This window comes from Hemibagrus wyckioides, linkage group LG10, assembly GCF_019097595.1.
Source record: "Hemibagrus wyckioides isolate EC202008001 linkage group LG10, SWU_Hwy_1.0, whole genome shotgun sequence".
NCBI lineage: Eukaryota > Metazoa > Chordata > Actinopteri > Siluriformes > Bagridae > Hemibagrus > Hemibagrus wyckioides.
The window spans coordinates 25,449,796-25,477,600 of NC_080719.1; the positions used below are offsets into that span (position 1 = coordinate 25,449,796).

The 27,805-nt window shown below is 40.2% G+C and overlaps 1 protein-coding gene across 8 annotated transcripts in view; it reads right to left on the bottom strand.

Annotated features, from left to right (window-relative positions):
- nlgn1 (neuroligin 1) overlaps nucleotides 1-27,805 on the bottom strand; it is a 248,512-nt gene that overhangs the window by 167,624 nt on the left and 53,083 nt on the right. For 6 of the 8 annotated variants that reach the window (XM_058401015.1, XM_058401017.1, XM_058401011.1 and 3 more), the window contains 2 exons: nucleotides 14,387-15,173; nucleotides 13,676-13,735 (listed from right to left, as the gene is read on the bottom strand). In XM_058401015.1, the coding sequence (XP_058256998.1) occupies nucleotides 13,676-13,735; nucleotides 14,387-14,861 (535 nt within the window). In that variant the 5' untranslated portion in view covers nucleotides 14,862-15,173. The remainder of the gene's footprint in view (nucleotides 1-13,675; nucleotides 13,736-14,386; nucleotides 15,174-27,805) is intronic. The other 2 variants (XM_058401019.1, XM_058401018.1) reach the window with 1 other exon arrangement.

The following is a 27,805-nucleotide window of genomic DNA, read 5'->3' on the forward strand; positions in this document are numbered from 1 at the left end:
TGTTCCTTTGAAATGTAACCGGATTTATATAACATTCCCAGGCATCTACGCTTTCTCTCAAGTAGCTGACAAGCACAAACACACAAGAAGTGTATTCAGGAGTACAGTGGGAAATAAAAATAATCTGAAATGGCCAAGCAGCCCAGGAAGCCTTCTAGTAATTTACAAAAGTCAGAAATCAGGGGAGTGCAGTGTAAGAAACGGATTTCTTATCCTACACTGATCATTAATTTACTACGCAGACAACTTTTTCTCCAGACAAACCACGACTGGAGTCAATGCCAGCTATAGGACTATAGGACACTTCACATGGGACATGTTGATGCTCCCTGAGAGTGGCTAGGACACGGGGATCTTGTCATGCGTGACTCTCGGGAGAGTGCAACACGAGTGCAGCTCCGTATTCTGCTCTTGCTCACTCCTTCAGTAGTTGTCCTCATCTGTGCACCATGTGCCACTCGAGTCTGACTCATTATCTTTACACACGCAATACGAGGCACCAAAAAAAAAGTGGCAAATGGAATCTCATGAGGTTTACTTTCATTCCGCTCCTCAGCTCTGGAGTTGATGAAGACGTGAATTTTAGAGCATTCACGTGTCACCAGTGAAGCTGATAAATCAAGCTCATGTGAGAAGCACTCCAAAAAAATAAATAAATAAAAAAGGCGCAGCCATCTGTATTGAGAAAAGCCTTCACCTCAGATAGCTGCTGATTTCTATTTTGCTCAGTTATGCCTTCTCATTCGGCAAATCCTAAGAGCTTTGCACATTCTCCTGGCTTCTTCATAACTTCCGTCTGCTTCTTTCGAATATCACAACCGACTGAGAACCCCCTCGGCTCAGAATACTGTAATTGGTGAAACTTAAAAAAAAAAAAGGATTAAGAAACTGCTTCCTATTTGTCTGATGCCAGACTGAATCCACTGAGGAAAATGAAGCGAACCGTTGCAAGATTCTAGATTTGAGAAACAAACTGGCAAAAGAAAATCATTGAGGGAGCACAACATAACATCGTTTAAGATTCTGATCCTGAGCTCAATAGATAAATTACACTGCATCATGCTAGTGGGACAGAATAAGAGCCATCTGCACTATTATCATCACTAGAATTTTTAACTCCTAACAAGTACGCTCAAGGACCTAAAGCCTTCTATTTGAAGAAACATTGCTGCCTGTTCATCCCAACAGTGGAAGAAATGCATGCAGAAGAGGGACGTATTCATCATCGGCATTCAGTGTTTTGTTAACATCATTGTATGAGTTCCAAATGATCCTGTCTTTAAAAAAAATTAATTTCATGTAAATCGAATGCGTCTCGTACAAACTGAATGTGAACAGCAGAAACACCGTCTTCGGTCTGCGATACACTGGCTGCTTTTACTTATTGGGTTTCTTGTATTCACCCCGAGCAACATAATGGGATCAATAGCATTTCCAATTTCATTAGGCTCTTGCTTAAGTCACTACTTTGTTAGAGTGGCTGGGTATGAATCGACTGTATGCTTATTATCAGGTAATTTGGAGGAAATTTCACACACTGAGTATATTATATTTCCTGGCAGGATGTGCGGCTTTCATATCCAGCTAATTACGCCGTAGTAACAGTATGACAAGATGCTATCACTTTTCTCACAACATGACACAATCATCATTATGATCTTGACCCATTCTTTTTTAAATCTCATTTGACTTCTGTGTTAGTCAAATATCGGAATTAATCTCACTTTCAAACGCCTTCGTTTCCAAAGGCTCTTTAGTGCTTCTTGTATTATAGCCATGTGCAAATTCCGTCGCAATAATAGTTTTGCTGTGATGGCTGCTTCACAACTTCTATTTACAATCGCACTACAAATGTAATTACATGTAAGTAAATTATTCTAAATGAACAGGATTTTTCTTTGTTTAAGGCACCAGAAAGATTTGCATCTGGATTAAACCATTCTGAAATGAAACCAAAAATGTAACATAAGTGGGCTCCCATGCAATGGAAAAAATAATTAAAATAATTAAAAAATAAAATTAAATAAAATACTAATACTAATACTAATACTACTACTTATAATAAATAGTAATAAAATAATAGAAAATCATGAGTGGGATCCTATGCAATGAAAAAATAGATCAATTAATAAATAAATAAATAAACAAATAAATAAATAATACACCTCATGAGTGGGATTCCATGCAATGGAAAAATAATAGAAATAATAAATAATTAAAAAATAAAATAAAATACTACTACTACTACTACTATTAATAATAATAATAATAATAATAATAATAATAATAAAATAAAAATCATGAGTGGGATTCCATGCAATAAAAAATAAAAATAAAAGCTCTCTGGACAAAGCTCACGTTCACTACTTGAGTCGATGTGAACACTCATTCATCCTTAGTAGTCGCCTGGTCAGGGTCACAGTGGTTTAGAATAGGCTAATATTTTGTTTATATTTTAGAAAACATCTCAATTCAGAAAGATTACAAGCTAAGCTTTGAGGAACTCGTAGATCACTCTGATCACTCTTTTTCAGTGTTACAGGAACAAAGTTGTAGGGTTTACATGTAGTGAAAGAAACCTTGTAGCTTAGGCCAGGTTCATTTTGGGTTTAAATCCAAATACAGATACAGATGTGAATATTTAAAGAAGGTACAGATACGATCCTAAACCACTTGCATTAGTATCCTCTGCTTTACATTTGTCCTGAAAAAACAAACAAAATATTGCTGGAGTGCCCTGAATACCACAATCTGCCTTTGCAGGCTAAGCGTTCTTCATCAGATCAGTGGTCTTTTTACGCTTAATACTTTTTGTATCGATGTTCTCTGATTCTGCAGTAAACAGCCTTCCTCCTTGTCACGTTAAAATAATTGCAAAGCTCTCCGAATCGAGCAACTGCAGCATTCTGAGCTCTCCAAACACTGCCTCCCTCGAGGATTGATAGCATCCTACTGCCATTAATATTCAAGGTGAAGTCCCTCCGAGTCTTATGCCGACCCTGCCCACATGATCACGACTCACACAGCTCTCTCTACAGCTCTCCCACACTCTCTTGCTTTCACTCACCCATCTCCTTTTACCATTCTCACTCGTTTTGCCTTTCCTCCTGCCATCTTTCCTTGGCTTTCGTCCACCCAGAAATGAACATTCACGTCCTGATTCTCTGCAGATGCACTGTACTAGCCTTTAGTGTTTGTCCCACCGGGAATGCGAAAGGCTAGATAGCAAAGTGTGTCTAGCATTTGCACATTTTCAGGCTTTCCTTCGGTAAGCAGACCTCCTGGCATGATCTCTCTTTTGCGAATTTAAAGAATTCAGGCGAGCCAAGAAGTTGACTCCAAACTCATTGGCACTCTTTATGAAAATGAGTAAAAATGACAAATATTTATTTATTTATTGGTAAAGTACACCATCAAATGTGTCTGTGTGCTCGGATAATCCCACCACAATAAGAAAAAGTACAATTTATTTAGTAAATTAATCTCTCAACAAGACCCTTATCTAGAGTGACTTCCATTTTATATCATTCCTACAACTGAGCAATTGAGGGTTAAGGGCCTTGCTCAGGGGCCCAGCAGTGGCAGCTTAGAGGACCTGGGATTCAAAATCACATCCTTCTGATCAGTAGTCCAACACCTTAACCACTAAACTACCAAAGCTCCCACTTCCACTTTAGTCGCTATGAGGTCAGGATGTTCACTTCTGGAAGGTTTTTAACTGCTCTACCCTGGTTGTTTGACAGAAAAGAATAAAAGGAGACAAAACACATAAAAGAATAAAAGTAAAAACACAAAAGGTAGACAAGAACATCTCAATTAGGCTTCTGACTCAAATCCAAAAACCCTGCTCCTGAATCACAAGCCGTACAACTGCAGTTCCACTCATTACTTTACTCTGCCCTCAAGACACTACAAAAACCCATTAATGAGCTTCTTTTAAGCTTAAATTGGGATAAAAGTAAAGAAACCAAAAGGTGGAGTGGTTCAAACCAAAAGGTGGCTTGGTTTTTATACTTTTTAATTTTTTGTTGTTGTTTTTTCAAATTCTTCTTTTGCTTTAATAAACCTATAAAGAAAAGAGCAGCACTCAAGCCCAGCCGCTGAGCAGGTCAGTGTTTCTGCACAATGCGATGTGTTCAGCACTTCTGAAGGCTTGCTTCTGATTGGTCAGCGGCGGTGTTATTCTCCATTACAGCGGTTCTGACAGTATACATTAATGTCCAACTCAAAACAACTCATTCACAGAGACTCGTGTGGCAGATGTTCCACATAAGCAGGTTGAAAAAATGTTGTGACTGATCTGTTGCTCATACGTTTCCTGGCAGTTGTTTATTTAGCATTTTGCTGGTGTCTCCAGTGCCTTTGTTACAGTCAGAAGTAAAGCTGTAACTTTAGGATTTCTAACAGTGGAATATGGAGAGTCTGAATTTTTGTGTATTCAAGAGAGAGAGACTTTTTACACATAACAGAGGTAGCTAACTTGGTGTTTGAGTAAACATAACGGCAAACAAATAAAAAGTAGGATGTGTCCATGTTTAATTCATAAAAGTACTGTACGCAGTGGGAAAACTGCTACAAAGGGAACAGAACACCTTGTGACATGTGTTATTGAAAAATAATAATCCTTTTATTATCTTTTTGTGTAACAGCATGCCAAATGTGCTTTATTCTGTACTTATTTACAAAGAATCCCATTATGTGAATTTATGCTGCATTATAATTTGTTATATTTTCTATTTAAAAGCTACTGTATTCACATATAATCACATTCTAGGCTGTGATACTCCACTTTTCTGTGCTGTGTAGTGCCTTGTAGTGTGTGTGTGTGTGTGTGTGTGTGTGTGTGTGTGTGTGTGTGTACATGCGTGTGTGTGGTGAAGACAGCCAACCTGAAGCAGGCACTGGGTCAATTGCTGTCCTTTCACTGCCAGCTCAAGGTGAACTACGCATTTAGTTAGACTCCACTGCACGCTCACCATCTGCAACAGCTTGTCGCTTCAATTCCTCTCCCTTTTCTCTCTCTCTCTCTCTCTCTCTCTCTCTCTCTCTCTCTCCTCCAGGTTCAATAGTTGTCATTTGCTTTATGAGAAATCGCTCAGAGCTCAGCCGGGAACGGGGCCAAGTGCAGCACGCCCATCTGTGTCTTCCGACGCTCTCCATTTTAGCTTAAACTGTAATTAAGGTGACTTGGCACTGTCGTTAGCACCCGTTTCCTATAGTTCAGCTGAATGAATGGAGGTTTGTTGACAGGCGAGCTCCAATAGCCACTTTTGCACGTTCAAAATTCAGCGCTCTTCACTGGACGAGTTGTATCAGAGTGACAGCACAATTACACAAGTCCACTCAGAGGAACAGCAACTCCATGCAGAATTAATTCCACGATGCTTCAATCGTTAGTGCTTTATTCTTACCAGAAGCAACACTCGTCTTATTGCTCACATTCTGTTGCTGTGCAGAAGAGCGTCTTTTCTTTTAGTAACGTGATAAAAGTCATCTGTTCTTTCTGTTCGATACGCTAGCAGGCCCAGGAAGACAGACTGTCCGTTCTTTCTTGTTAAAGAGTTCTGCAACAGGCTCTGTGAATTTATCACACCTGCTATGAATCTGGTGAGCGTAGTAGCTCATCTATACCATCTCTCTGCAGTATTCAGCACCAGCACTCTCACACAACCAAAGCATAATACAATTTAGCACTGAATTAACTGCCAATCTTCCCTACTCCACTTCTGTGTATATGAGACATAGATTAGATTTTGATTATATTACTCCAATCAGCTCAGACCTTATTGTTCATCCCAGTTATTTGCCCAAACCTAGCTTTTACTCTTTACCTGACCGTCACTAGAGTAGACAGGACCTCTATTTCATTCTTCTCATTTTTCATGATTCAGCTACAAAAGATCAGTTGCACAAACTAGTCGATTAATACATTCACCAGTTACTGCGGCAGTGGAAAATATTTCAGACAAAGTGTATCCTACAGTCATGAAGTATAAAAATTTAGACACAAAGACCTCCTCCCACTCCCAGAGGAATTTCTCACACACTTATCTCTGCTTACTTTTGAAGCTAAATAAACTGTAATTAAAAGTCTTACACTGCTGGAATTCTGACCAGTACATGAGTGACAAGCTGCACGTCTTTTTCAGTCTGACTCTCCTAGGTTAGATTTAGATCAGTGGTGCATTCCAGCTGACACCGACTGATCCAGATTAGTATTCAGACGCTACCGAGACCGGAGCTGAACATGGAGTTGTTATCATCTCCTGAAAAAGGATGGGCCTACAGATCACCATGAGATAGCTGTGGATGGTACACATGGGTACGGATGGGTCTTTACACTATTGCACTGTATGTCTATATATTGTACAATTATAGAAAGGCAAGTATTTATCATCTTTGTCTGGTGTCACATAGATAAGGATTAGCTCCTTATTAGACTGATTACTTTGCCTCCTCATGATGTTTCAGGGAGTTTTTCCCTTGCTCCCATCATCTCTGGATTGCTCATTGAGGATAAAATTATACGTTTTTAATTTATATCCAGAACTGATATATTTCTGTAAAGCTGCTTTGTGGCTATATCCATTGTTTATGTGGATAAAACTGAATTAAATTATCAGCATGGACAATTTACTAGACGCTGCTGGGGACATAACCTACTCCTCCCAGTAAGGCGGCTCATTGTGTTAAATTATCTTTATTTGTCACATATACATTACTGCACAGTGAAATTCTTTCTTCACATACCCCATCCTTGGGGGTTGGAGTCAGAGTACAGGGTCAGCTATGATGCAGGGGCCCGGGAATAGAGTGGGTTGGGGGCCTTGCTTAAGGGCCCAACAGTGGCAGCTTGGTGGTGCTGGGGCTTGAACCCCGATCGTCCAGGCAATGACCCAGAGCCTTAACTACTTGAGCCGCCACCACCTTGTTGGTGAAAACGAGCTTCAACACTGAATTTTTTAGAATCAGTACTTTTTTTTTTTTTAATTTTATCCTTAAACTGTGTAGCTTAAAAACACTGAAGTTAATGTGAATATAATTTGTAGTCTGTTTACAGTACATCTGCTAATTGAAGGTGCAGGTCAGTGTATTCTTTGCTGTTGTTTATCAACATTTAACTGTGTTAAGAAAAAGCATAAAACTCACTACGCGCTTAAAATATAATAAGTCTAATATGTTTTCAGTAACTGGTCTCGTGGAAGGAATTATTTGTCATGCAAGCCTTAATACAAAGTGCTGGGAAGTGAGGATTTCATACATTTAATCGTCTCACAAAACTTGTGTCCAATGCAAACACCTCACCTTGAAATAATCCTGTTTAGGATGGACCGATTTTTCACTTTCTGTCTGAAGGAGATTACAGATTTTAAGCATGAGGTGACATAAAGCTTCTCATTCTGTTAAAATATGATCTACTTACAATGCACAGTAATACAAAGCAGAATGCTACAGTCTGAGCTTGCCTTACAAATACCATCTAAACAAATCAGCGTATTACGCTTATGTTAGCAAATCATACAGAATAAACCTGAGATATGACTTTTTTTCATTTCAACAAGAAGACTTGCTTAAATTTCAAGATTGTGTAGATGTTCAGTCACATATTTTCTTTCCTCCCGCTAATCTTCAGTCTTCTTCTGCTTTGCTAACGTATTGTTTTAAGCAAGTGCCAAACTAATCCAGGAAGATTATCATTACAAATAAACTTGCAGCTGTGTTACATACTGGAGTTATTATCTGAGATGGCTGACAAGGAGAAATATTGAAGTGGAAACACACAAACACACAGCTCTTATTTCTTTGGCATTACTTAATTACGTGAGAAATCCTCGTTAAGCTTAGCCGGTATTTAACATCTCGCTTGAAATCAAAAAAACTTCACCGCTGATTCGAATGGCCGTCATTACAGTCAGCGAAATGGTTCCTAGTACTGCGCTGGAAATGTTCCAAAAAAGTTGGAAAGGAAAAGTTGCCAAGTCCAAAAATGCAATCTGAACAGTTAAAAACTTCACCCGAGAGGGAGAACGGCGTACGCACCTGCACTTTAAATCCAATCTTATGATTATGTCAAGAAATTTAGCTCAGTGTTGAAGACGGAGCGGCACAAACCCAAGGTTCAGAACCTTAAAGACTACCGACTTGCTGATAAATGTGTCAGGATGCAAAAAAGAGCCAAAAAACAGGCACATGAATGTGTATATACAGTATAATATTCTGTTCCTTTATAATGCTGAAAGAAAGCAGCCTGAAGCCATGAATTTCCATCTAACACTCTCCTAATTGCAATTTTCTCATTTCCATTACTAATGTATGAGTGCAAAATAATTACTCTTAACATTCACTGCAGTTTAGTTGCCAAACAGCATGTATGTTACATTAACCGCATCCATTCAAATCCTTCTGTATTTTTCAAATCAGTCATAATTACGCTTTATTTTCTTTCTTCCCTCAAAGTAAGGCACAAAAGTAAATATTATAATAGTGATTCCTTAGTTCACCGATTCATAATTCAGACTGATGGTTTGGTAAGCCATGCTTTCACAATGCTGCATCCTCCACAGGGATTTATAATGTAAGCCAAATCGACTTAGGGAAACGGGTCATTTTGATCGCTCCAGGAATAATTCATGTTTGATTTTCTGGGTGAGTCAGACAGCACAGAGGCAGGAAGAGACAAACAGCATCATGCTGCAATTCGGATATTCTGCTCTGTCTCCACCCACCTTCACCTGCCTGCTGGATTCCTTCTAAACAATCATCCACACACACACACACACACACACACACACACACACACACAGAGTTATTTACCAGATTACCGCTCTGGTGATGAATTCTGATATAGGATTGGTCAGCAGGTGCTGGGTTTATTTTCAGTTACAGGCTAAAACTTGTATTTAGAGTTGATAGAGTGCGTAGTTGAGTTAATTACGCACTGTGAGGATTCTGGAGCATTATTTTGTTGTGAGTCACAGTTACTGATGATTCACAGGCAATTTGAGTGAAGAGCATTGTCCAGTCCAGTGCTAGTGTCTGGAAGTCTGATCAAACCACAAATTCAGGGGCTTTAAATGAATTAAATACCAAACATGACTCTATTCATCAATTATTCGTGCTGTCTCTTTAAAGCACCTGTGTCCCAAGTCTAGCCCCGGGGCTAAATCAGCCCACGGATGAACGTTAACTGCCCCACGGCTTCTCTGCCGCATTGCGTGATAGGCGGCCCGCTGGGAAGCACGCAATTTCTCCTAACACGGTTAGCTAAACACTTAACTAAAATTCAATTGTTATTCTGATTACACCTGCTAATTCATTTACAGCATGATATTTAGAGACAAACAGCACAAAGTTAACGGTGAGCGGGGTCAATCACAAACAAGCCGGAAACCACTTCACATGGAAAAACCTTACGGGAAGTCTGTAGAGAGTCCTTAACTAAAGTGGATTTGCATCCAGTTATCAAAAGCGACAATTTAAATCATGTTTAGATTTGTTTGTCTAATTACTTCTGGTCCCTGAATACGGTAATGATAAAAAACGTGCAGTAATTTCTACAATGTTCACCTGATTTGCATGTAAATACTGTGATTCTTAACTAATTTCAATGCTTGCTATTATGTCATTTATGTGTCAGATTAGACTTTTTCCATTTTACAGTAGCATTACGGTAGAAGAATTTAATTGGTTCAGATTGGTGGCAGATAATCCGTTCCAGCTCCCAAAAATATGATCAATATTCCCAATACGAAGCGTATATAAACTGTACGGCTGCTTACAAAGAACTGACCCAAGCCAAGCATTCCATGTCAAGGGTCCTCACAGGAAGTGGTGCCACCATGCTTGGGCTAAAAATAGAACAGACCGCCCACACCACCAATCTGTCAACAAAAATCACCTAGCTTTTGAATGCATGCTGAAGACAACGTTGGTATCGTGGGTTGAGTCTTTCACACAGCTTTCACTGACTGAAAAAAATTCGTAAACTCGCTTCGCTCTCCACTGACGCTAACAACGGCTCCCGGACGTATGCGTAACTTAGCCAGCGTTCCGTTCCGTTCGATCGTATGCTGAAAATGCTTTCTAAGCCAATGCTAATTTCTTGCAAAATTTCAATAAAGGCGAAAATTCGTAATGGAGGGAGGTCATGTGCCGAGGTGCCTCTGTATTTGACAACAAAGAAACAAACGTTATTTCTGTCTTCAGTCCACATTTTCTATCCCTGATTTTTTTTCATGCTTGGATTGTCTTTAACAGTAGTGCATGTCACTCCTAAAAAAAAATCCCCCATTTCAGGTGATTCAGCTCAAGAACAATCTGGCAACCTCGAAGGCATGAGATACATGCTAATTTACACAATCTGGATGGATTAACTTTCTCCTAACTTTTTTTTCTGTGTAAATAATGGCACAACATTTGTACTTAAGCTGCCTTAGAACCAAAATGAGACAGGGCTCCAGACAAGGTGATGGAGATGGACGAACAAGAGAAAAAGGAGAAAACAAATGAAAGAGACTGAGACAGAGAGAAAAAAAAACGAGGGGGGAGAAAGAGGGAAAGATGTAGATGGCTGTAAGAATCCACTCCTGCCTCAGTTCTCAGTTGGAAGCCTACATCACAGCCCACCTCCCACAGGACTCCTGTCAACCATCGCAAAACTAGGACAGAGAGAGTGTGACAGAGAGAGAGAGAGAGAGAGAGAGAGAGAAAGAGTGTGTGTGTGTGTGTGTGGAGAAACACTACTTACATCACACAGTACATATTGTTAAATCTCATCACATGTTCCCAAAATTAGAAACTGAGTCAGGCACTTTTTTTTTTTTTTTTTAACAAGCATCATCAGATCAGTCAATGTTCCTGTGTGGTCCCCTTCTGGCCTTTCTGTGAAATACTGAACATCTACACACTCCTACTGAGCAAAAAATCTGTGTCACAACTGGTGCTCTACATGTGTATGCATATTTATACTCAGAAAAAACTTTATGCACTTCACTAATGTTTATATTTTATTTTTGTTATTATTATTATTATTATTATTATTATTATTATTATTATTATTATTATTATTAATAATAATAATAATATTTTCTCTGACTAAATGTACAAATGCACATTAACACTGTTTACCTTTGTATGTGAAGATTGCAAAATGCAAATAAATCTTATATCAAATGAAACATCTTATATTTACTCTTAACCACACCACAGTGCTGTTGAATGCTCGAATCTGATTGGTGCATTAAAATGTGAATTAATTTCATATATCTAAGCTAAGTAGCTCTATAATGTGAATGCTAATATTAATGCACTCGTTCTAAAAGTCTGTTGCGTACACATGGACTTGTATGGCGCATGCTCCCAAATCATCTAAATCTCCAATTTTGTTAAAAACGTCTTGCTATAACTGGTGAAGTTTTTATTCGCTGTTAAACTAAACGACACTGAGAAATGTACCTAAACCATGCCGTCATCATCAAAACAGAGAAGAGCGCTTACACACACTGTGCTGATAACGACGTTTATAAAACAGAATCTATTAATATACACTAGAATATATTAATAAAAAATAAATAAATAATAAAAAAAAAATGTAGTCAGGAAAACAGAACAGGTTCTTCGTTGATAAAGTGAACAGAGATCCACAGACTCATGTTTAAACGCCGCCACTGACTTTCACCTCAGGTGATGCCATGGAGACTGATGCGTATGATGCAGATAAACAAAGTGAGAACTCATTTCTCACTGTAAACTGATTATTCTGTAAAATTTGGCAGTAATGTGTTTTTTTTCTCCATAAGTAGATTAGGTTATAAATGTACAGGTAGATGATGTCTTTCAGTGGAATTGGAATGAAATCTCTGAATGCAATTTTCTCTGTTTTCGCTTTCGGAGGTAACTGAGAGTTCAAGTGGCAGAATTGACTTCAGAAATGTGATGGTGTGAAGAAGGGTTTTCCCAGGCTGCCACACATTTCCTCGCTATTAACCTTTTCTGAATGATGATTAGCATAAAGGTCATTATTTTAGGCTACGGAAAATTCTTTAGAAAAGTGCTGCTTTTTTTTTTTTTTCCTGATCAGGCTTCAACCTGAATACACTCTGGATAAAGCCTCCAGTGCACTGTGGAGAAAAGAGTTACATAACATAACATGTACAGTTAAAACACACTTCTGAAAACAGTATCAAAAACATAAGCAGAGCAAAGCCTCGGTAAAACCGGAGAAATAAATTCGCTCCTCATCGACATGTCAGAATAGCAAAACAAAAATGAATCATCACCTCAGGTTTAAAATCATTTCATTCAACATCATGTGTTTAAAATCATCAGCGTGAGCTTCATCTAATGCCTAGGGGCTAGATTTAACATCAACCACCAATTAGCACTAATCTCATTTACACTCATTTAAACATTACATTAACTAAATCTTTGTGAAATTTTTTAGGATATTTTGTGAATAAATGAAAGCTGACAGTACGACGACGAGCCGATCGGCATAATGTTTACACGCTGCAAAAAAACACATTTCTCTTTATTCAATCAGATTGGATCGGATTTCTGACCCGAGATCGGATCAGATTTCTGTGAATGACGACGCAGCGAGCCGTGAATGGCTTTCTCTACAGCTGAAATGAGGCAGATGATCAGTAGGACTGCTGAAGCATTGTAAACACTTAGCCATGAACAGTAAAACTTCACATTACACATGATATATCAACATTTTCACAACATTTTAAAGACTAAACACAAACAAGACAATACTACGAGTCTCCCCATTGGTCTCCACTCTCTTTTCTTTCTTTCTTTCTTTCTTTCTTCTTTTTTTGTGTTTTCATTTCAAATGATCTGATTATGTGAAAAGTTAATCCTTCGTGGGGCACAGGCTAATTTGGCCAGCTGTCACAACTCTGCAAACAGATAGCTCTGACAAACACACGCCGGTGTTTAACGGGAGAAGGAAGCCGATGGATTTTAAACGGCTCGAGTTGTAATGACTTCTGAGCATGTCGAAGGAGGAAATATTTGATTAGTGCGGATTAGAGAAGTCGGAGGACAGAAAAGGTCAGAAGGGAAGAGGGAAACGTTAACCTCAGTGGCAGGGGGTGGATGAAGGGTAGAGGTTAAGAGAAAACAGACAGAACAGGAAGTTGGGCCACAGCCATCTCCGCTCCATCTGCCATCTCCGTTTACATGTCAGAGTCTCAGCCATGTTTTTTTTTTTTAAATTCCTCATTTTTTTGGCTCGTCATAGCTATAAAGGTCAAAGTGGAATCGTAAATGATTACATTAATCATACAGGCTATATCAAGAGGGAGGTCAGTGGACACGGTGCAGGCCATGCTGCGTGGGAGGGAACAGAGGGAATGGAGTGTGTGTCGGGCATTATCTTGATGAAGCCATTATCGATTTAGCTAGTGTAAGCCAATGGAATTCAGATAACGTCTCTTTTAATTGAGATTACATTTTGCAAGTTCAACGTGCACTCATCCAATTTAAGAGTGGCCATGGTCCCGTTTAACTCCTCATAGATGGAATCAACCATGAGCCAATCAATGAGCCGAGTTCTTACAGCTTCCTCTTTTTTTTTCTTTTTTTTTAAACAAACTGTGGGATGGAGGGGAGATCTTTGTCTTGTCTTTTTTTTGTTTTTTGGTTTATCATGTCAGTGCATACATACCTCCTTTTCTACATATTTTCTTGCCCGGTTTCCTGGCACATTCCTTGGATATTCTTTTTACTGCAAAAATGAATAGAAGACTAAAGAATAACATGGAGCTCCGTTACAGACAGCGGGAGCATGCAAACAGCACTGAGACGAGGAGGGAAAAGAGGTTAACATGGAGAGCTGCTCTCACTGTCTTCCAATCCATCATTAGCATCATCATCAACATCATCATCATCATCTTCATCATGATGATCATTATTACTCTAAATGAGGTTCTCACTCTATGATCCTAGCTCATTGTGCCAGCACACACAATGGACACATTATGAACTGCTGGCAGAAACGTGAGAGTGAGAGAGGCAGGAGTTGAAAAGGAACCAGCTTCACCTAAAAAATGGACGTGCTATGGCACATGAGGATGTGTTTGCGCAAGGGGATGGCAAGGGAAGTTAGGAGACATGAACAGCCACTCTTACGCACTCTCGCACGTCATTCACACTTACTTACATATATATATATATATATAGGCACTCGCTCATGTCTCACATCAAACACGCCCCCCCTTTCCCCACACACACACACACACACATACAGACACAGATACGTAAAAGCAGTGGAAGGCATGTTGACATGCAGCGATCATGCTTTTCTAGGTTCACTCACACAAATAAGATACAGAGACGAGACAAACGGATCCACACCGCCACACACATACACACTCACCATCCTCTGTGGGCACATAAATGTTAAGGAAAAGGCAGTCTTCGCTCTGCTCCTGCACGTAGGTCGAAACCACCTCCAGACCGTTGGTGAACCACACGGGCAGCATGACATCAGGCAGCCTGCCCTCCACAACGCTCTGTGGGCACACTGGGCCAAAGTGTGTGGCGTTGCGGATGTCGTGCCAGGGCGTGGGCGGCTCGGGGGGCTGAAATCGCCTCTCCCCTGTAGGAGGTGCCGCGTAGGGAACGCCCAGGAACTGGATCACGGGCCCCAGGATCTCGTTGTTGAGTTCTTTCTTGAAGCCCCTCAGCTTGCCGTATGCCGTGGTCACCACAGGGTCCAACTCGTCCAGCTTCTCCGCAGCACCCGCCCAAGTCTGGAGCGCCAAGGCCAGCACCCACAGCAGGAAGGGCAGCTCCAAGCCGGCGCCCATATCCAGCCGCGACTGCATGGCACTCCAGGGCCGACCGAGCATAGTTCACCGATTCCCCTTCCCTCCCCACAGTGATACAAAGCTCCGACACGGGTTTTATATCCGCTATATCCTTTGACTGGACACGCTCAAAGCCGAGAGGTTGCACCTTCGGAACGTAGGATTCTCGAAACGTCCAGCGGTTCTTCGCATGGCAAGGGTTCCCTCATCGAGCACTACGCTTGGCAAGGCCTCATCTTCAGCGCACACTGTTCGTCAGGTCACGTCCTGTCCACACAGCCACTTTCCATGCTAGCTGTTCACGACCGGTTCTGGGCGGATAAATCAAGCCCGCCGAGGCCCCGAGTCTATATCCTGCAGGAAATAAAAAAGAATTCATTAGTGCCTGGATAGAGGCAGATGGGGAGTGCAGCTTTATTGAGCGTTACGGTCCTGCACGGTTGCCATCAAGCGGAATGTTCCAGAATCAGAGCTCAGCTATATGACGCTGCATCTATCATGCTGACCGCTGAGACCCGGTTAGTTTAAAGAGAAGCTCTGAACTCACTGACATTGATGCAGCTTCAAAAGAGGGTCAATTGGAGGAGAGATGCTATAATAGGGCTATAACTGAGGCATGGTTTAAAGTATTAAAATAAAGGCATCATAGAGAACTGTAAATAAAGGCAACGCGGACGATCCGTTTTCGCCCGGGCCGATACAAGGCCAAACACAAAGGTAGTCTGTGGAGACTGACATTAATTAAGATGATCCTGTAGACAAACAACATCTAAAGTAGCTGAAGGTAAACTCTGATACTTGCCAGCACATTTCTTCTTCTTACTCAAGCACAAGGGCATATTTCACACTTGCATACATATAAAAGCTATTTTTATCTCCACCACAGGAAACATGGCTTAATGAGCAAGACAAGTAGATTCATAACTGCTTCGGCAGACACCCAGACAGCCGCGTTCAGATCCGTCCTTCATTTAGCGCTCTAAACGAATGAACCGCCGCTACTCCCACAGCAACAGAATAGGGTTTATGTTCACAGACAACAGCACGCTTGTCCCGAACATTACTGTAGAGCCACACACAGACTGAAAAACACTCTGCTCCAAGCTTTCTAACAAGTAAATCATTCAGGCGAGGATGTGGACGATTCGGAATTTCCGGAGCAATCTACAGTAGAGGCTATGTCCCGAACAGAGAGGCTGAATGAGTGGCACTTTAGAGTGACCTGCTCCCTGACCTCAATACCGTAAAGACCTTCTACTACTTCTACTTTAATCCAAAATACGCTGTTATGATACAGACGCTTTCATTTTCAGAGTATGAGCACATGTGCTTGGTATTCACCAATACAAATCCTGATATCAACAAAAGTAACCTACTTAGTATCAGTCAAGCACCTTTCTAATTTAACGTTATTTATTTAGCTCTTCTCTTGTTTATGTTAAAAGTAAACCTATACACCATGTAACAGGAGCAGACTGTAGACGACGGCGAGTCAGGGGACAGGAAGTGCATTCCTAACTGGTTTCATCACACACTACAGTTTCTCTGTACGATCACTCCATTGCTTCACGCCCTGTGTGTGTGTGTGTGTGTGTGTGCACTTCATGGAACCTTGCACTCGTTTTTTAATGACCATGCTCACTGACACTACTCTGTACACTCATTACAGATGCATTTTAAACTTCATGAGATTACTTGGATTGTAGGAAAATACTGGAGAATTTGAAAGCACAGACTGCAGCCTGTACACTTTGTTTATGAACTCGTTTTTTAACCAGAGGCCCAAAATACGGAATTTCTGCCTGTTTTGTAGTGTCCATATGCAGCACTGAATTTCTGTATCATGTCACACTAGCCACACTGGTGTTTAACGACTGATTATGAAAGTAGCCACTCAGTGCTTTAGGAATTTGTAGTATTTCTGTTACCTAGCCTACTTGGAGCAATATATTCACGGATTTTGAAAGTCTTTTTCACACAAATGTTTATAAATTCAAAGTAATCGCTGATATCAAACCCGTTTCCACTCTTTGAGATGCCCCAAGTGCTTCTTCATAAGCGTCTAAAATTAGTTCTGTGTACGGTTATTCAAACAGAGGTGAAGACGTCTCCCACTGAAATTCAACAGACTCGTTTTCTATCAGAGCTGCAGTCCTAAAATAATTTATTTGTTTATACTGGTTGAAAATGTCCACAGGCAGAATGGAACATCATCGTACTGGTAAAAGGCTTTTAAACATGGATAAAAAGCTTAGTACAGAAGATAGTATCCTGTGCTGTCTGCCACTTTTCCGACGTTGTTATTGCACCCATCATATGGTACAGCAAAACTACAAATAAAGCTGAAACAGCTATTGATCAGTATATTCAACACATGTAATGGCATTTCATGGCGTAATCATTTATAGTCCGCTTCTTAGAACCTCTCCACCAAATTCCATTTGTCTTATTGAGCTGTCAGATAATTAGCAAGAGCCCCTTAGAAATCATCACCTGATTTATCTGTGCTTCTTTTATTTAGCTGTCTCTCGCTTTAATCTTGGCCTGGGCTTCATTTCTGCCCTTTGCACTTCATATTTCAAAACAAACTACCATTTATTGACAGGAGCGGACAAACGGTCTGCATCCATACACAAATGCAAGTGGCGTCCTAAAATAATTAAGCGAAGGAATAAACAAGAAGCCCGAAATGAAAAATCCGCTGCATTGATTGGGTGTTGTATTGTTAATGAGACTATAAAATGCTGGGAGGTTTTCTTACAATAGAGCAGGAAGAAAAACTGCAGCCAGGCCACGGAATGAGCCAGTCCATGAGGCGATCCAAATATTTAGATTATAGAGGGTGGAATGGAAAGGCAGACACAAGGTTTGGCTGGGAAATGATAAAACGCTGTCTGTGTAATGAGAAAGAGTGTCAGAAATGATCTAAAGGTGGTTTAGATGAAGAAAGAGGTAGACAAGCTCACGCAGGAAGAAGGTCTCCATCCTCTCTGCTCTGCTCAGCTTCATGAAAAGCAGATACGAGCGGAAAAATAGCAAGAAAACAAAAACATAGCAATCAGCTAGCTTTTTTCTCTCGAGTTGGAATGGTATTTTTCCACTGAAACATGAACACTAAATACTAATAAAGGTAGACTTTTCAACTGAATATATTAAAAAGAAAGAAGAGGGTGCAGGAGCGTACATCCAGTCTTTTTGTTCTTGAGCTGTTTCACTTTCATGCCTTGGTGATTAAAGGCATGTTCTCACTTATTAGTCTGTTTGCTAAATCTGAAACTGACTGTTCAAAATTTAATGCTTTTGATTCATCTTATTTGGTTTGCTTTTCCGCTGCTCCTAACGAAACTAAAAAAGAGAAGAAAAACTTTAAAAAAAAATCTTGTAATGTTCAGAAATAAGTGATTAGAATACCTCCTGGTATGGAGAAAAGTGACCCTGTGCGCTGAACAAACCATTATATAATTATCCAAACAACTGGTTTAAAATATCTTGTGTGTGAAACCCATGCAATAATTTTTTTTCTCTTTTTATTTGTCAATTTAAAAATGCAGAAGACGTCCCGGTTCTGCAGTGATACAGCTCTGTCCTTTGGTGTTTTAAAATAAATCACATTTACGCATTTGGTTCAGTTGCTTAAATTCAGGGTTAAATCCCTGCAATCAAAGTTCACTTGGAATGAGACCAAACCTCTGGGACAGAGTGACTGTGATGTTCTCTCCTGCACAAACTGAAAGAGAAAACAGATCAGGCTTTAATTCAAACAGACCAAAACACTGCATACGTGACAGCTAGCTTAATGGATTCTCTGAGAACAAGTAGTGTGAGGTCAGTACCATTTAAACAACTTTACTGTAAAGCTGCTCTTAAAAACTCAGCAGATTACCTGTCTAAAGATTTCTAAGGAAGCCAGGTCAGGTTGCCTTCTAATAATGTTCCTTAAAAATCACTTATTTGTTTCTTTTGTAAATTCACAGAAAAGGGTTTTTTTTCTTCTTCTCCTGGATGTAGTTCTGACCCTTTTATCCCCTGAAATGTCCAAAAAGAACACAGATGTTTTTCACTCTTCGTCTCTTGTGTGCTACTGTAGGCCATTACAGGGAACCTCTGCTTCTTGTTGGTGAACAGCAGCATTTTGCACAATGGCACAAAACAACATCCTCAATACAGCTGTTTAAAAAAAAAAAACACTTTTCATGCGGCATACCAAACACGCGAGGAGCCTACACACTGAAGTCGGCAGCATTGCTGAGGTGAGAATTCAAATCAAAGAACTTTTAATGAAGTTCTGAATATTCTCTCCGCAGGAGCTGGGAGATGGTTTTTGATTAGACGCTAGTGCAGCGTGGAAAACAAATGACCTATTATTTTAGCGCGAGCTGTCAGAAGCGCGGGACGTAGGGTGCGAAAGGCGGCTTATTGCCGCAGTCAGTCAACAGCCTGAACAGTCCATCACCATGTGCTTTAGGTCCACGCAAGCCTCGCGCTGACCTTAATGATCTCATTCCACCTCCAATCAGGCTTTGGGGAAATTTATAGGCGGCGGCTTATATGCCTATTTTCACTGATGTGCTTAGCTTGCAGGACTGCCCGCTGCCGCTGGAGGAGGAATGAGATTTTTTTTTTTTCTTGGGGGTTGAGGGGGATTGGGGGTGTGGTTTTTAAAGTCCAGCTAAATTTGGTGAGATTCAGAAAGCCCGCTACAACCAACACACACACACACACACTCCTCATTAAATAAAAAAAAGGCCACAGTTTGCGATATACTCACTGTATCATCAGTTCTGTGTAAAAGCTGTCACTTGGTCTTTGGGGGCTGGAGTAATGAGACGTGATGCCGCTGGCTGAGGCTGGTTGTGCCTGTGTTTTTTAACAGGTACACAGACAATGTGAGAACAGCGGGGGGAGTTATTCTTATAGCGCAAGTGTGAAATGCACCTAGTACAAAATGAAAAGCATGGGAATATGACATGACCAGGACTGGTGGAAATGCTTCCCGAAGCCAGAGAACGTGTTACTGAAGTGACGAAGAAGAAGTTTGTATGAGCGAGGGGAATTGGTTATTAATACCAGTGGTACTTCTGGTTCTTAGATAAAACTACACACTCAGTGTCCATTTTATGACATAAATCTACCATAAAGATCATCTGGAACTCCATCCTCCAGAATATCTGCATGTATATGGCCACAAGCTTCAGCATCCTGAAGAAATCTGTTTGTCGGTTATTTCCATGTACTGCTGATAAACAGCTAGCGATTATGAGTTTGCCTAAGGCAGCACTTCTCAAAGTCTGGATTTTGGTCCAGATCCAAACCCGGAGGGAATTCAATCCAGACCCGCCTCCATTTCTTATTTCAAGAGCACTAATTGTGTGTAAGGGATTAAAAGTATGGAAGTCTTCGTATGAATCAACAAATAAGTTTCTTGTGAGAGCTCTGACACCGCAAGAGAGAGCTAGAGAAGCATCTTTTGGAGTGGCCGGGGTACTAGGCAAAAGCATGAAGCCATTCTCTGATGCAGAGATAGTTAAGGAGTGTTTAGTGGAGATAGCAGAGGTTTTTTTTTTTTTTTGAGGAGAAATTTAAGAAAATTCCACTATCCAATGACACTTCAAGCAGGAGGACAGAGGTGATTAAGCAGTTAACTGATGATATCATCATCGTTGTAGTTATTAATGTATTTTGAATGCAAAAGGCACTTTATTTTTGCAAAAAATTGTCATGTTTTGTAATAACCAATTGTTCCGGACCTTTGACATTGATGAAAAGTCAGCTGGATGTCTGCACTGTCACTCAGATCTCGGTCATGACGAGTGACAGAGTGACAATAAATGTTAACCGACAAACTACATGTATCTGAGTACTAGAGAAACCTTATGTATGGTATCTAAACATGAGTCTCCAAGTTATAATGTTCCAGGGTATGAAAGACAAAACTCCCTACTTCCCAAAGGACGTCTGTTCTAAAGCTTTTTGCACCCACAAATGTGAAAAAGATCTAAGTTAATTCAGTCCCTGATTTAGTGGGTGCCTGCAGTAACGTGGTGAAGCAAACAAGATCCTGCAGCTCAGCATCTATCTGCAGCTCTGCTCCATCTCAAATGACAGCTAGCAGGCAGCCCACGCAGACTCTGTGCTACCACTTTGTTAGTGTAAAAGTACTTTCTCTCATTCTCACCACCCTTCTCTCTCTCTCTCTCTCTCTCTCTCTCACACACACACACACATACGCACACACACACGTCCCTGACCATCCCTAAGGCCCTGTAGGGTGTACATGGTAGTAAGTTGTTTGTATGTGTTGGACGCCACTTGTGTTTTTTGTTTTTTTTCACCTGGCTGCCATCTAGCGACATCTGCTCTATGAGGTCATCATCGAAGCACTATGTTGGCGTGGAAACCGATCTGCTGAGCTCTTAACCAATGGAAGGTCCCCGAGAGAGAACGGAGCTTCCCACTCACTCTCTTTGGGGCTTGAAGTCCACCATGCGTGGGAACGTCATTACCATGCATCCAGAAAACAATAAGCTGCATAATTAGACTTTTAGCACTTTTTTTATCATTTCTACAAAGCACAGGAAGGGGCTGGAACCCTCCGAAGTTTTCGATTCTTAACAGAAGATGCCTCGTCTCAACCCATCAACATCAGCCAGTCAAGTAACCACGAGGGCCAATTAAATGATTTGACATCAAAGTGTTAATTAGTCAGTTCCTGGAGAACTTGGATGCTTTAAACGGCCTTCGGGTTTAGAAATGTAACTCAGGGAGGAGGCGAAGGGGTAGGTTATTATCATGTCGCTTCATTTGGAGAGTAGACTACAGACACTGGGAGGGTCTAGACGGTCTTATAAAAAACATCATGATAATATGTGCTTTTAACATTTTTCTGTAAAACAGCAGAGCTGGAGTAATTAACATTCTTTTTGCTGTGTAGCACAAAATCTAATCTAATGACTCCAACGTACACAACACAAGACTCTGATACTGGATTAGCTGCTGGTTAGTAATGAATCACAGCACTGGATGTCAATACATTCATCTGAATTAACACATATAGTACATATTTATAGGAGTTGGGGATGTGGAATCTTAGTGGTTAAGGTGTTGGACTCCTGATAGGAAGGTTGTGAGTTTGAATCCCAGGTCCACCAAGCTGCCACGGCTGGGCCCCTGACCAAGACCCTTAATGCTCATTTGCATGATGTTTACAGCATTCATTCATTCATTCATACATACTTGCTAACTGACTGGTCAGGGTTGTGGTGGAATAAATTAAGGTTAATATTGCAGAATTATTCCATAATTGTTAAAAGCTTTAATTCTAGTTGAGACCAAACATGAGACCAATTAATCAAAAAAGAAAGAAAGACTGAGAAAAATGCCTCCAGTTTTCAGCCACACCCACTATAAGCCACACCCACTTTAGATTTACATCTGAATACAGATCCGGACACGGCTAGTGGTATTCCTCAACTGCACAGAGATGATGGGATTTGTTTGGAACCTTACACGATAAATTGAAAAAAACAATTAAAAGTATATTTGGCGCCAGAGAGCGGTCAGGTGCGAGCGGTGAAACGAATATTGTTGATAAAAAAGGAGAGATAAAGTGAGTGAAGGAAACACTCCAGCCTCTCTCACTTTAACAAGCTGCAGGATGCCCATCGATCCACCAAGCCCTCACACACTCGTACTGACTGAGAGGTGGAAAGTGGGATTCTCACTGCACTCACCACGGGGAGGGAAATAAAAAAAAACACGCAAGTCTGTTTAGTGAGTTCAGCTGTTTGGCACTCTCAGACCATAGGACAACGGCTGCACAACATCTTCTTGCTTTTAAAAGGTGAGAGCAGAACAGATTTGGTTCGGAATAGTAGAAAGAAGAAAGGTCAGTGCTGTTGAATGTTAGTGTAAGGGCAGAGCACATGAGCAGGAAGAGAAATCCACAGGATGTCCACATACTACAATTTAGCACAAACACACCAGGTTCGAGCTGCACAAGGAACTGCTATATCTGAGCTGTGGACTGTTGATAGATTCCTTTATGACTATTAAAGTTACTGCAGGACATGTGAGGATGACATCTTACTCTTTGCTATAACAACTGGCCTCATATTTTACTAAATGCATTGCTCCGAAGGCATGCCCCTACTTCATTTCCCTTCCCTTCCGCACCATTACCTCGGCTCATCTGCCAAGGCCAAACCGGATCTAAGATCTGTCCTTTCGAATCATTTCTCCTGCTCCATTTATTAAGCTAATCCCATACACATTACAGTCCATTTGATGAGACCACTCTACGCTTTAATGTTTATGCTGCAATAGGACTGTTTAAAAGCCCTAAAGGACAGGTGTGCGATAAACGGGGCAACAGGTAGCGCACCTACTTAGCCCTCCATCCGAGTGTGCACAGCGACTCTTAAGTAAGCATGGGAAATGTTGAAAGAGAAACTGCTGTTGTTCTTCCGCAGCCTGCTGTGCACCGCCACGTCAGCTACGCACAAACGATTATGGCAAAATAATCATTTTCTTTCGGAGAGGAAAAGACGAACTGTGCAGGAGACGTTTAAAGAAAGCTTCTTGTCTGCTCAGTGAATGGGAAAGTGACGAGCCAGTAGGTAGAACGGCGCCACACTGAGAGAGTCCCAAAAAAGCCAAATATGCCTGTTTCTTGTGTAACTGATATATATATTTATATTCCACGTGACAGATTGTGAATCTCCTGTTGCTCTTCTACATTGTGCTGCAGCTGAGAAAATCATTACACTGATACATTATCCAAACTCTATTTATTTTTAGTTTAATTATCTATACAGTGATTCTTTAAAGTGATATAAGTTCTGAAAATAGAGCTGCACAAAGCAGAACGAAAGCATAATCAGCGTAAAGTAGGGTTAAATAAACACGAGCCGTGTTCAATAACATCACATCCCCCAAAACTGTATAATAAAATAAAACTGAATTTTTAAAAAAACCTCATATGCTAATGAGACAGGAGGAGCTCAGAGAGTCACGTGACATGCCCATGTGTCCTAATTAGCATATCACAACAACCATGGATTCTTATATTGAGTTTAAAACATAAGAAAAAATCAGAGATTCAGCGAAACAGAGGCCTGCAGCTGATTCTCAAACCTACTACAACAACAGTAGAACACACAGAGGTTCGGAAATTACAAGGTTGAAGGAACTGAAATGCTACCTGAAGTTGAAATCGGATAAAAACCTGGCATCTTTCTTACTTGACAGGTAAGTTGGCTTCAAGCTATTTTGTTTCTGCTCACTCCCAATTTAGACTCACTTGATAGACAGAAAGTCAGAATAGACATTGACTTGAACTCTACGTATGCTCTATAAGCCATATTTTGTGTAATGAGCTGTAGACATTTTCAGTGTAAAATGATTTCCTCTATCTGCTATTCAGTGCTCGCTCTGCCGCATAGTGCTTATGAGCTCAAATGCAATAAATACATTTTAAAATAATAACGTTTCTGCATCGAGACACTAGCTTTGTTTGTTTACTGATTTAATGTTTTCAACTGAGTATCAAACTTTTCCTCAACGTGTGTGTGCTTTCTTGGGAAATGTCCATCTTTAGTCATGTGCTTTTACGGTCATGTGACCTGAATATATTTGCATTTATAATGACTGGGCAGGGATATTCAAATTAATCAGCTTGTTTCTTTTTAGGTGTTGTGTTATTGTTTTATATTGGAATTACACATCAAAAAGACTTTTTATTTTTTCCAACAACATTTCGGAATTAACTCAACACGTTTGTGTGTCGCTTGAAACAAAGTCAGCTACACGCTGGCCAATAATTTGGTCATGAACTTGTGTTCTTATCTCACAACATACATAAAAGAACTGATTTAATTTCTCTGAAGTGCAAACACATTATACTGAATGAACAGGTAACATGTTCACAATGAAAAAGATAACACATTCCGTTATGTGATCCTGTCAGACTCGACAAAACAGTCACGGAGGTTAATAGTAAGTCAATTTCTCTGTTTATGTACAGTAGGTATGAGTGAGCAGTCAGATATGAAGCTCACAGGGCAAAGAAAAAGACGTTCATTAACATGAATGCATTTACAGCAGCAGTGTCTGAATATGAGCTACTAGTTTTATATATTGGGAAAAAGATCCAACTACATTTGTCTGAAAATATTGTGAGCAAAAAGAGAGGAATGAATATAGTTTTTCTTATCTTTTTTTTTTAACTCCATCGCACACACACATACATACACATCACACACATGTATATAGATCGATTATGAACATGATCAAGAATTATGACTGATGTATCTGAGGTTGAGGAGCCAAAAGGGTTTCTTTTTTATTTTCCCCAGGCAATATGATGGGGTTTATGTGTAATGAAACACACCTTGTGATCTAATCTAGGCCTCATTTATGTGTAACTGCGAATACAATACATGGAAATACAGTACAGATAAGAGTGTCATTGCATTACATCACTAATGCATACTCAATTGTTCTGCAAAAGCCAAAAGAGTTCAGCTAACAAACTTTAACAAACATTTTTTTTTCTCTGGATGCTGAACTTCCTTGTCTGGCAGGTTTGTAGGAAGAGAACGTGAATAGTCTGGATATGAAATCCTGCTTTCCCCAGCTGACTGGGCTTGTGAATTTAACAGCTCAAAAAACTCAAAAAACCACCAGACCAACTCAGATCTCAGTTAGATGTGTCAGTCTGCATAGCAGAAAAAAACAGTAATACCTGCTGGTACAAACTACCCAGATACATGGAGACAGCATAAGGACATTCTGACAGACTTGTCACCTTATGGATTTTCTCCTGGCAAGTCTTTCATGGATGTAAGATTTATTTGGGGTTAAAGCCAGTACACATTTAGCATATTAAACACACGAGTAAGCGTTGTCGTGTCTAAACATCTATTAACAATGCCATGGATTCTGAAGCACTTACTACGTTTTCTGAAGGTCATAGCAGATACACTTTCCCTTGAAGTTATATACATGTAATTAAAATTAAAGATACTTCATCCTCCATGTTCGATCAGGCCATTAAAGTGTAAGGCTACTTTCTTGTGGGCTTTTTTTTTGGCTTAGCAAATGCAATTTCAGCTTTCTGAAGGTCACATCTTTATGCAAAAAGATGAGACGCCTGCTTTAGATTCATCCAGCATTAGACACTGGCAATCTACAGAGGATCAGTGTGCATGAGTTAACTGTTCGGAAGCTGATTTAATTCAGCTTAGAAGAGAAGCTGGGGAGGAATGTGGCAGAAAGATGAAAGTTACAAGACATCACCACTGATCCGAATGCCGTGATGCAGAGAGGTGTACGTAAACAAATGAGTATTGTGTTGATGTCATGAGTTTAGAGGATTCAGAAAACTCACCTAGGACAGAATACGATATGAAAATGATTTATTTGTCCAGTAGGTTTATTAAGCAGAGTATGTCCAGTAGCCTGTTTGAGTATTTTATTTAAGATTATTTACATTCAAATTATATCATAAGAAAAATCAAATCTGAAGATTATTTCATTAAAATGTCTAGATGTTCTTTTTTACTTATATACAAATAAATTAATTCAATTCAATTCAGTGTATTCATATAGCGCTTTTAACACTGCACATTGTCTCAGAGCAGTTTCACAAAAGTAAAGAAACAAAATATAGAAAAAAATTTTCTATTTTCTAATTTTCTAATATATTATTTTATCCCTAGTGACGGTGGTGAGGAAAAACTCCCTGAGAGGAACCTTGAGAGGCACCAGGCTCAGAAGGGAACTTCATCCTCACTTGACAGTAAATAACGTAAATGTTGATAATGTCCTTTCTACAACAGCAACCAGGAGCAACTAACAGGTCAGTGTAGTATCTGAGTTCATTATATATAAAGGTCGGTGCAGTGAGGAATAAGATTTCAGTGATTTTAGTGGAATTTTGATGATGCTAAAGCCAACTGTGGACAAAAACCATCAAACCTGGCTCTCTGAGAGGGAGAGACATCTTTAATATTTTTCTGTCAATCACGGCAACCTTCAGTGGCATCAGCGAGCTGGTGTATGAGAAAGGGGCGGATAGCACTTCCCTCGCAGTGTGTTCTGCTGCCCCGTGACGCAGCAGGAGCTGCAATTCAAAAACGTGCAGCTGGTTGGCTTCACGTGTCTTTAGAGGAAGCACGTGTTAGCCGTCACTCTCCTCTGTGGGTAGCTGTGGTATGATGAGGAGAGCTGGCTGGTGGGTGGGAACTGGCAGGTGACCAAATTATCAGCCTGATTATTGAAAGGTGATTATTTTTGCCAACAGTGCTGGAGGTTATGTTTGATAACACACATTTATGACGTTATACCATACGCTAAAATCCAAAGCTGTTCATTTTAAGCTTTTTAATTCATTTACAGTAAAAAATAATAATACATGATTTTATGCTTGAGCACTAAGAGCAGCAGCTAAAACAGAGCCAGTAATAAACTCCACAGCATAACTGAAAACAGTAGAAAGATTTGCACGAAACAAAAGAAAAAATAAGCACAAACAACAATGAAGAAATTGCAGCATCTTTACACTAGCAGAGTCAAACATGAAGCATAATGAAGATGCTTTGTAGGGCACTTGAAGTGGGATGCACATGCAAGAAAGCCCTCAGGCATCATGTACTTAAAGCAGTTTGTATGAGCCAAATGTGTTCCTACCAGATGGAAAATGCTGGCAGACTGTTACAAGCTCATACATGATCCTATTTATGCCACCAGGGCTACACTTACTATTTCTGTCTGAAACCATATGAGGTTCCTTTCCAAACACAAATCAGCAAGCAGAATAATATGAAGGTAGAGATGGCGAATTCCATATACTGTAACTGAGCTGATATCAGCAGGAAACATTGGAACGGCCGGCCACATGATCACATGATACTAACACGGGACTGGACAAATCAGCAGTCTCGGCACATTACGTTTTTATTCTAGGTTGCTCTGTGAATAAGAAGGTT